Source organism: Eublepharis macularius, chromosome 4, assembly GCF_028583425.1.
Source record: "Eublepharis macularius isolate TG4126 chromosome 4, MPM_Emac_v1.0, whole genome shotgun sequence".
Classification (NCBI taxonomy): Eukaryota; Metazoa; Chordata; class Lepidosauria; order Squamata; family Eublepharidae; genus Eublepharis; species Eublepharis macularius.
Genome location: NC_072793.1, coordinates 25,109,717 through 25,121,028, shown reverse-complemented (window position 1 = coordinate 25,121,028; position 11,312 = coordinate 25,109,717). Strand labels below are relative to the sequence as shown.

The window sequence follows — 11,312 nt, the reverse complement described above, 5'->3', positions numbered from 1 at the left end:
TGAGACGTGGCGGGGGCCGCTGCGGGGATGGGATCGTCCGAGCCGGAGCCTGGTGTGTTTTTGTCTGCCCGGTGGCGGCGGAGCCTCCAAGCGCGGTGAGTGGTTCGAGTCATGCGGGGCAAGGACCGAGCGGCGGCGCCCCGGGGAAAGCCCGCGGGTGGCTTTGGAGAGGGTTGTAAGAAGGGAAGCGGCTGTGGGTACGATGAGGCCAAAGTGGATCCCGCAATCTCCTTTTGCCAGATGCGGGTATTTGCAACCCTTGTTTGTTCTTCATTGTTTCTTTCTTCCGTGTTTGTCTTTTTTTTAAAAAACAACTATTTTTATTTTTTCTAATTTTTAAAAACAATAATATATAAACTTTGAACCCCAAACAATTGAACATTGTAGCAGTATGCGAGATATTATACAAAGTTATGTACCGTATACAATTAATATAGGAAAAAAATCCTTACGTTGTCTTTTAAAAACCTGCCCAGCCCGTTGTCTAAGCCCTGAACTGCCCTACACTGGTTCTGATGTTCTGGGTTTCTTGCGCTTGCTTCTGCCGCAGGAGATCGCTAGGGATAATTGAAGAGATCTAACACAAAATCTGGTTTAGACGTTAGTTCTGGAACAGATGAATAGCGTGTAAGCTCTTGAGCATGTGCAGAGTACATTTCCCTTATCACTGAGAAGACATAACCCTCTCAACCTGTAAAAGAAACGGGTTTCCTGGATGGAAAGCCGGCCCTGAGCAGTAGTGCTACTTAGATGCTGAGAATAGCCAAAGAAGTTTTTTTACTGCTGCAGCCTTTGTCTTAGAAAGTGTATAATTGAAACTCAGAATTAGGGGCATCTTATCTAGGTGTCTTGCCTAGGGACATTTATTTCCAAAGTTTCTCTGTGATTCTTCTATTCAATGAATATGCAAAGTGCTGTATAATACAGCTCAAGCTTATGCTGGTAATAAATGCCGTTGCGGTCAAGGGAATTCACTCCTAAGTAATTACAACTCGAGTCATCGGTCATTAGAAAGTTTAAACAGAGTTTCTTCTTAAAAGGTGTCACTGGCTGGCGGTGTTGTTGGCAGGGCCTAACCCATCTTTGATGCCTTTTGTTTACAGTGGTAGCAGCTACTTTTCCCGTCCTGCCTGTGCAAGTAACCTCAGATCCGTGCAGCAGTGTTTTTTAAGGATACCCGTGGCAGGCTGGGAATTGTGCAATCACCATCCTCTGTGATGTGGCAGGTTGAGAAGCCCCTCTGGGGTTTGTAGCACAGCAGTTTGGGATAACACAGTGGCTTGGGCTGGCCTTGTGCTATCAGTGGTTGAGACAGAGAGACTCGGGGGGGGGGGCCAAAGGGGAGAGAGAGAAAAAATCTCTGCAGAAGGAGAGTTCCCCTTTTTTCTAGCAAACCCTTTTGCCCAGACCATTGATTCCTGTTGCATTCTGTTCCACATAGAGCCGTTCGGGCATTGTTTGCCCATTGTTTCAAATTTGTGTATGCAACGTACTGATATTTAGCACTCTGGGGTGTATTTTTGTATTCTTATCACCCAGTTTTCATCTTACACACATCGGTGCATTCTTTACCTTCTTTGTTCACTTCATATACATGAAGCAGTGCCACGGCCCACACTGGGCCTGGGTCTAGCTTGGAGCCCCTTCCTCCCAAATACCTACTACTATTGTTTTTTTTATATATATATATTTTATTTTTTTAGATAGAAAATAGGGAATAAAAAGTAAAAGGAGGGGGTATAGAAAGAGAAGAAAGAACAAAAAAAAAGAAATTACATATCTATTACATTGCACCATTCACTCTAATACATGTCTAAGTATTCTGCTAATCAGCTCTCTATTTGCAAATTTTTCCATTTATCTTCTATAATGTCCATAAAGGACTACATCTTAATTGAAAATTAAATTTCTCCCAACTTATCTTGTATCCATTTGTAAAAAGGCTTCCAAATATGCAAATACCCACTACTGTTGTTGAGGCCCGAGGAAGAAGCCGGGCTACTGCAAATCATGATGGATCCAAAACTCCGTCAGAATCATCCCCCGTGCACCGTTCTATATTGGTAGTAATTGATGTAAGCTGTTTCGGGACTCAGGTTTTGACTTCAAAAAAGTTAAAATAGGGTACATTCTCTAGGCTAACCTGCTTTCAGGAACGCTGAATAATGCACTTTCAATGTACTTGAGCAATCATTTGGAAGTGGATCACAGAGTAGATTAAAAGAGAATTATTCAGACTGTGAAAGCATGGAAGGCTTTAAAACAGAGAATTGCCAGGATAACTTAACTACTGCTTGTGGCTGGCCAATTTCTGTTCTGGTAGTAGTAAAGGTTTATTGTGTTTAACCATAGGCCATTACAAGTCACGGATAACAAGAATAAAAACAGAAACGTATTTGAATAAAATTGATGTGACATAATTTCTGTTCTAAGGTGTATTTATACTCCTCTTGTTGCCAGAACGGGATTTTTTCTGCAATGACCATTTCAGATGACATCTTCTCTTTCACGGCACCCATGCCTCGAAACACCTCCAAGGTGTTCTGATTACAGCTGGACTCCGAATGAATCGACCTGAACCATTTTAAGTCTTGCCATGGCAGAGGGGAATCGGAGGTACCAGGCTCGATGGTACCAAACAGTCCAGAAGAGGTTGCCGGTGCTACGATGGCTTCCCAAATATTCTCTGCAGTGGCTGCAGCTCGATATAATTGCTGGACTCACGGTGGGACTGACTGTCGTGCCGCAGGCTCTGGCCTATGCCGAGGTAGCTGGCCTTCCAATGCAGGTGAGGTGGTTGATCCCGGAGTTTCTGTAAGCTTGCTTTCTAAATGTGCACCCTTGGTTGTATTTGTCAGCGATGCAGAATTGGCAGGTTGATTCCCTGGGGTTACCGATCTATGTTATTCTGGAGCAGGTCCCCAAATCTAGTTGATGAAAATTCACATTTAACAAGGGATAAATTGCTTTCAGACAGCACAAAGTGGGTCAAGCTCATCTCCATTTTTAGCATGACCCAGCAGTCTCAGTCCGACAGTACCATCTGATTCTTATTAACTTGTCTTTCATCTCTAGAGCTGTCAGAACAATTGACTCTATAAACACTACAGCAGCAGCCCCATCCATAGCTCACCTGTGTGCTCCATTCAATGGTTGTCCAAACAATACATTTAAAATCTGTTTTGTGATCAAGCCACTTGCCGCTTCAATGGCAGTGGAGAACATTTGGCCTCTTTGCCCTAATCTAACCAGCCTAGAATTTGTTTCAAAGTTCTAACGCCCTACTCAGTTCCTCTTTACATATTACTCTGGTCAGATTTTCTGGAGTTCCTCTTTGGTTTTAGAACCACAGATGACAGGCACTTATCCAGCAGGGTAAGGTTGTGATAGACCGTTTGATTTACAAGCAGGTTTGTTTTCTCACATCTTATCTTCGTTGGTCATCTCTGACCCCTTGCCTGAAAAACTGAGCTGACAATCACAAGCTCTTCTGTTTACCGCTAGTTATAGAAACATCCATTTCAAGCAGGACACCTTCTTTTAGAACATCTCAGACAAACACTGAGCAGATATATGGGCATATGCTACATACTTATTTATTTTAGAACACTGATGTACCACTCTCTAGAGACTCCTTCTAAATACAGTAAAAACATGAAACTAGAAATATAATTATTTAATATTTATTTAAAAAACCCAACATTAAACAGCCCTCAAGCGAGAAGCAGCCTATAAATATATTGCACCACTAAATGAATTGCTATCTTCTTTTTGTATGAAATGTAAGTCCAACTATGAATAAAGGTAAATAAAGGTAAACCGGTGAATTGCTGTGTGTGTGAGAGGGTATAGTCTGATAAGCAGGAACTACCAGTTTCTCCAGAATTTTTTGCTGTCTTTTGGTTCTACTGGCCTGTGTTACAGTATGATATGTTCCCAGACATACTATTTAAAAAGTAATTCCAGTGGGGTGACCACGTTAGTATGTTGCAGAAAGCAGGGCTTTTTTTCAGCTGGAACGTGGTGGAACGGAGTTCCGGAACTTCTTGAAAATAGTCATATGGCTGGTGGCCCCGCCCCCTGATCTCCGGACAGAGGGGAGTTTGGCACATAGGGCAATCTAAACTCCCCTCTGTCTGGAGATCGGGGCGGGGCCACCAGCCATGTGACCATTTTCTCCAAGGGCAACCCACAGAGTTCCACCACCTCTTTTCCCAGAAAAAAAGCCCTGGCAGGAAGAATAAAATGGGATCATATTACTTGTTTTTAAAGTTTCACTAGACTTCTGTTTTATTACAAAGTTTATTAGCTTTGAAAACGGCATTATTTTGGCCATTTGAGGTCTTTATTTCTACACCATGGTGCTTAATTTTGGATGCTTTCTCCCCCAGTATGGCCTCTATTCCTCCTTCATGGGCTGCTTCGTCTATTGTCTGTTGGGGACCGCAAAGGACGTGACACTGGGCCCTACAGCGATCTTGTCTCTACTGGTCTCTTCCTATGCATTTCATGACCCTGTTTATGCCATCCTGCTTACGTTCCTGTCTGGCTGCATCCAGTTAGTTATGGGGCTCCTACATCTCGGTAAGATGTGGTCAGTGGCACATTAGATCAAATCAACCGTTTGTCAAGCCCACTGTCATCCTAGCCAGAGCAGAGTGCAGATGTGAATCAGTCCCTGCTGTCTATTTCAGGGTTCTCATAGGAGGAACGCCGAGTGTGAGGAAAATAGCAAAGAGTCCAGTAACACCTTTAAGACTAACCAACTTTATTGTAGCATAAGCTTTCGAGAGCTGCAGCCAGTGTGGATAAAAATCAATGATTTTTTTAAAAAAATCAAAAAAATCGGATTTTTTTTAATTTAAATCGGATTTTTTTGATTTAAATCAGATTTTTAAAAATAAAATGCTTTTTGAGGAAAATATATTACCATCCAAAGGTTATTCCATCATGAAATAAAGATTAGTTTTTAATTATGTAGAATAAGGCTGTATATGTTTAATTTTTTTGGTAAATAAATTCCATTATTCCATTCACAATGTCATGCTCTTCCAGAGGTTTTTGTAAGATTATTGGGCAGTTTCTCTGCCTACAAGATATTATCACAGATGCTTGGTTTTGCAGTTCTCAAAACTGAATTTGTGTCAGCTCAGCAGAGATCACATGCCTCTTCTTCACAGCAAAAATGTTACAACATGAACAAAGTTGAGAAAAAGACCTTAATCCTATTGTTCTACAAACCTATGAAGACAGAATCAACCCCTCCAGTGCTAAGTTTCAAGAAGTTCAGTGAATAGAAACAATATTTTTCTGATTGTTTGGAGTGGAATAGATCTGCACAAGAAGAAACTAAGTGTGAGGAGGGAGGGGCACGCAGAACAAAATGAAAGTGAAACTTTTTGAGCACAATACTGCACAAGTCTTTGGATCTTTTGTGTGTATGACCTGAGGTTTATCACATTCTTTCCTTGGAGGAAAAAACCTATAATGGCAGCAGGCCGTAAAAGAGACCCAGTTTGGCATCTACTTGCATATTAAAGTTATACCAGCAAGAATTAGTCTTTATGTAGAAAACTATGATTTAAATCAAGCCTTAATGACTAGTGATTTAAATCGTGATTTAGATCGTGATTTAAATCAGTTTGATTTAAATCAAATCCACCCTGGCTGCAGCTCTCTTCGTCAGATGTATGTGACGAAGAGATCTGTGGCTCTCGAAAGCTTATGCTACAATAAAGTTGGTAATTCTTAAAGGTGCTACTGGTCTCTTTGCTATTTTGCTACTGCAGTCTAACAACGGCTAACTCCTCTGGATCTACGAGTGTGAGGATGCTTCCTTGATCCTCCATGAATTATTCTCATTTGTAATTCCAGCAGTTAAGGACATAAGAACAGCACAATGGTCCATCTTGTCCAGCCTCCTTTTTCACACAGCGGCCAAGCAGTTGCCATGGAGGACCGACAAACGGCACAGAGGCCAAGGCCTTCCTGTGATGTTGCCTGCTAGCACCGATAGAGGTTTGCTGCCTCTGCATATGGATGTTCCCTTTAGTCACCATGGCTGTTAGCTATTCATACTCCTATCCTCCCTGGGTCTGTCTGGTTCCCTCTTAAAGCCCCCTGTGCTGCTGGCCATCGCTATGTCCACTGATCGTGTATTTCACTATTCATTGAGTAATTTTCTGTTACTGTCTGCCTACACTCTTGCAATGCCTGTGCAGGCAGGTCTTGATCAGTGAGTGTACTACAGAAAAGATTAATGGGCTTATTTGGAAATTTAGTTAGAATGCTGGGCTAGGTCTGGGGAAAACTGGGTTCAAATCCCCACACTGCCATCAGGCTCCCTGGATGATCGCAGGCTAGTTTTTCTCTCTCTTAACCTGTGCAAGAGCCCCGTGGCGCAGAGTGGTAAGCTGCAGCACTGCAGTCCAAGCTCTGCTCGCAACCTGAGTTCGATCCCGGCGGAAGCTGGGTTCAGGTAGCCGGCTCAAGGTTGACTCAGCCTTCCATCCTTCTGAGGTTGGTAAAATGAGTACCCAGTTTCCTGGGGGTAAAGTGTAGATGACTGGGGAAGGCAGTGGCAAACCACCCTGTAAAAAAAAGTCTGCCAAGAAAACGTTGTGATGCGACATCCCCCCATGGGTCAGTAATGACTCAGTGTTTGCACAAGGGACTACTTTTACCTAACCTAACCTGTATCTTGGGATTTGGAGGTGGATAAAATAGAGGAGAGGAGAACTGTGCTGAGCTCCTTAGAGAAAAAGCAGAATAAAATATAAAGGATAGGTGTACTCGTTTGTATGTTTAAATTTTCTAGGACTTGGGGCTGGTAATAGCTAAATAATACACACAAAATCTGCAGAAGAAAATACTTGCAAACTACTGTATAATCAAGGTCTCCCATGACTCTGCTTAATTTGATGGTTTCAGGGTTAGCTTTATCAGGAAGTAAACATGGCTTTCTGCCTGGAACTCTGCTGCAAGTGATATGGTGATATGTGTTGATGTAGTAGAAAATGGATCCTCCCTTTCCAGCAATGTTGAATTGTCAGAATTTGTGCTGCCTGCGAACAGCAGGAAGCCATGCAGGATATTGTACTTTGCTCAGTGAATGTCCTAGCTGTTGATCATATTATATTTCACTTGCACTGTGTAATCCACCTTGGATTGCAGTGAGAAAGGTGGACTATAAATTAATAATAATAATATTGAGAACACCTCTGTGTGTCCTCTTAGATGGATTTGTCAAGAGCGTAACTTGGCTGAGCAATTGTGATGGGACGCAGGGGATGAAGTGTGATTAGTTATTTTTGGTCTTGACCCACAAAACTAATAGGATTCTCCATTCATTGCAGGTTTCCTCCTAGACTTCATCTCCTATCCTGTTATCAGAGGGTTTACTTCTGCTGCTGCAGTCACCATTGGCTTCAACCAAGTCAAGGTAGACTCTGCCTTGCCTCAACTGGCCTTTGTCCAAACAGTACAGGTTACATGGGCTTCTGACCAGACACACTTTTGTTAAACCTTCCCAGATGTTCAGCTGCAAAATGTGTCTGCATAAAATTGGGAGAGAGTCTAGGTTGATGGAGAATACTGGAAGTTGGGTTCCTCCAACCTTTTTTTCATGTATACAGCTCTTTGCATAAAACTTTGAAAAATTGTCCTTCATTCCGGTGTGCTGTTCTTCATGCAGGGACTCTGTTACTTCTGACTGAGGAGGAGACACATATTTTACATTCTAAGCAATCTAGTCTATGCTTTCACATTGGCCGTTTCCACACTGCTTACCTTCCCTTGGAACGACCCGGAATGTCGTGCAAAAAATGCAGAAGATTGCGTTTTCTCGTGCGAGATTTGTGCGACGTCGCACAAATCTCGCGCGAGAAAATGCGATCTTCCGTGTTTTTTGCATGACATTCCAGGTTGTTCCGAGGGAAGGTAAGCAGTGTGGAAACGGCCATTGCTTTGACATAGAGGACAATTGAATATAGAGACCTCCCCTTGTCCTTCTATGTAAGGACTGGAGGCCTGTCTGTTCCCCATTTTATGTCCAGCATATGGAATCCTATTTGAAAAAAGAACGATATCTGGCTGATCTAGCTAAGATCCTTTATTGTTTTTTTTTTTTTTGCTGACAGACCCACTGATTGATGTACTCAGCCCTCTAGCGAGTACGGGCACTTTTGTGATAGGGTACAAATGAAAAACTCTCAGCTATCTGAAATTATTGGGGGGTGGGATCTAACTGGCCTCTTTCATTTTCTTAGTTAATTACAGAAGAGACTTGAGAAGCAAGTTTGCTGTATGTACTGGGCCTCCTGTTATCTGTGGTACTGGATGATTTCCTCTACCCCAGCCAGTTGCAAATGCAGCTATTGGCCAATAATACTAGGAAGTGTGCGTGGTTAAGCCGGTCTGCCTGATTCCTGTCTGTGTCTTTAAACGCTGTTGCATCTGATGCGACACAAATATTTCCTGTGTGGTTGACCTCAGCCAGCTATTTACAAGGGGAGAGATCATAGCAACTGCTGGCCTGCTCACTGAAGGCAGGCGGGGTTATCCAGTTCCAATAAGTAGTTTTGAGATGTGCATAACCTCTGTTTCTTTTGACATATGAGGTTTCAGAAAGTCTTAAACTGTCTTAGGTAAACACACTTGTTTGGTGAGCAAGTACTCTAGCAGAGGTTGTTCAAACATCTCTTTACCTTCCTAAGACTGCTAGAGAGTGGAAGGGAAAGATGCTTCTCCTGGAAATTTGTACTGTCTGCTAGGCATAAAAAGCAATTTTAGTTTGGCAGAGGGAGTACAGTGCTTAAAATTTTTCAACAGATTAGATAGCTGTACACATATGTGGTTTTTTTCCCCAAAGAAGAGTCAAGGCTGCTTATTTTTACATTATAGAGGTACCTCATTTCCCTTCTCAAAATACAAAACCCTGTTCTAAAATTTAAAATGGGAACGAAGTGGATGTATGTGCATTTTAATATTTGCTGCTGTCCTAAGTGTATTTGGTGCATTTTAATGTTCCATGTAAATTAGCATGTTTAGGGTTGGGATGCAAGGAAGGTAATGGGAGCTATGACACAACACAAAAGCTGCAGTGGGAAAAGCTCGTTTCTATTGTCTGTACGTTTGCGGACAAGTATCTGCTGGCAAGTACTGTCAGTGTTTATTTTCGCTTAAGCTGAAGGCGTGGACCTCTTGGGTAGTCTCAGGGGGCTGCCTGTTTTTGGCTGGGGAAAGAGATGAACCTCCAGCAAAGACTGCCTGTGAGATTACCAAGCCTTCTTTGTTTCAGATGGTCTCAGAGTTCTTTGCAGCTTAGATTCTAAGATTGTTACCATTCTCCATCTGCACAGTCTCCTCTGTTGTAATTACAACAGCCTGGTTTGTATTTGTTTGCATAGGCACTCCTGGGCCTGCAGAATATCCCACGGCAGTTTTTCCTGCAGGTGTATTACACCTTCTCCAGAATTGGAGAGACAAGGTAAGTGGATCTCTCCATACCCGTCTTTCCCCTTCTTTTAAATTCTTTATGAGCAGGTGGTCACAAATAAAGCATAAAAACAGTATCCAGGAACACATGGCTGAAAATAACAAGACCTCTTGGACTCTACTAGACTTAAGCAGTTTATTTCCCAGCATCCATGGCTCTTGAATTTTCATGCAACTAGGAGTGATTCCGCACATGTTGGATAATGCACTTCCAGTCCTCTTTATAGATCATTTGGAATGGATTTTTTTGTGTGCGGAACAAATAATCCACCTCAAAGGATTGATAAAGTGCATTGAAAGTGCATTATCCAACATGTGCGGAATCAGGCCAGGTCTCACCAAAGTAGATTTCTTTAGGAGGCACATATGTAAGAACTTCTGATAGAGTGAGAAAGTGAGTTGTCAGTCAGAGTGTGAGAACAAGGCACTTTAAACGTTTTAGCCTCTCCTACGAGGACTAGAACCTGCCCTGGAAAACCCAGGTAAGGCCAGTCTCATTAGATCTTGGAAGCTAAGCAGGGTCAGCCTTAGTTAGTAATTGGATGGGAGACCTCCAGTGAAGACTAGGGTTGCAGAGGCAGGCAATGGCAAACTCCCTCTGTTAGTCTCTTGCCTTGAAAACCCTAGCAGGGATTGCTATAGGTTAGCTATGACTTGATGGTACTTCCTACCACCTTATGACGGCTAGAGACTGGATGATTTTCTGGTTTGTTTGTGACATTATTCACTGGTACCTTTGCGGGAGCAGGGGATCTCCCAAGCACTGTAAGTACTGAGGAGGAAATTGATGGAAATCAATGCATCCTTGCATATGAGTACTGGTACTTTTTTAAACAAACAAACAAACAAATGAAAACAAAAAAGCACTGTAGAGATTGGGGTGAGTACTTGTAGGTAGGTAAAGGTAGTCCCCTGTGCAAGCACCAAGTCATTACTGACCCATGGGGGGACGTCGCATCCCGACGTTTTCTTGGCAGACTTTTTACAGGGTGGTTTGCCATTGCCTTCCCCAGTCATCTACACTTTACCCCCAGGAAACTGGGTACTTATTTTACCGACCTCGGAAGGATGGAAGGCTGAGTCAACCTTGAGCCAGCTACCTGAACCCAGCTTCTACCGGGATCAAACTCAGGTCATAAGCAGAGCTTGGGTTGCAGTACTGCAGCTTAACACTCTGTGCCACGGGGCTCATACGTGTTCCTTTTATATTGCTTTGCTGTGCTTCGTATTGAATTGGAATATAGGTGTGTTTGTGTGTTGCATTAATTATCTCTGGAGTGTGCAGAGTTTGGTTTGCAGTTCCCATGAAAGCTGAACTAACTAAATATACTTTCGGAATATCCTCAGCAAGAACGTAAAACACACGTACCTCTTGTAGGTGTGAATAAAAATGTACCTTCTGACTTGCACAACTTATTTAACTGGCAGGAAACTAGTTTGGGTTTTGGCTTATAGGGCGACTGTGACTACTACACACAGGTCCAGTGAGAAGTGGACTGTGATTGATGAGGGTGCCTTGCAGGCCAGTTACTAATATGATTATAACTTGTGTGCAGAACAGGGGATGCTGTTCTTGGGCTGATCTGCCTGATCGTGCTTACAGGACTTCAACAAATGAAAAACCGCATTCCCACGGTGTACTGTATGGAGAGGTTCTCTGTCAAGATCAGCAAGCTTATTGTCTGGGCAACAGCAACAGGTTTGTCTGTTCTGTCTTGCATGACAGTTTTTAGCACATCCCTTTCCCAGCAGAGTACTGAATTGTATTGATGGCAAAGTCCCTGGTCCAGATCGGCTGTACTGGAATGATGGTTTGG

General features: G+C 42.8%; 1 protein-coding gene across 1 annotated transcript in view; it reads left to right on the top strand.

The window, feature by feature from the left end:
• Positions 1-15: 15 nt before the first annotated feature.
• The window catches only part of SLC26A11 (solute carrier family 26 member 11), a 39,937-nt gene continuing 28,640 nt past the window's right edge, over positions 16-11,312 (top strand). Inside the window, exons 1-6 of the mRNA XM_054978519.1 lie at positions 16-95; positions 2,461-2,788; positions 4,392-4,584; positions 7,356-7,441; positions 9,408-9,487; positions 11,052-11,194. Of these exons, the coding sequence (XP_054834494.1) occupies positions 2,597-2,788; positions 4,392-4,584; positions 7,356-7,441; positions 9,408-9,487; positions 11,052-11,194 (694 nt within the window). The 5' untranslated portion in view covers positions 16-95; positions 2,461-2,596. The remainder of the gene's footprint in view (positions 96-2,460; positions 2,789-4,391; positions 4,585-7,355; positions 7,442-9,407; positions 9,488-11,051; positions 11,195-11,312) is intronic.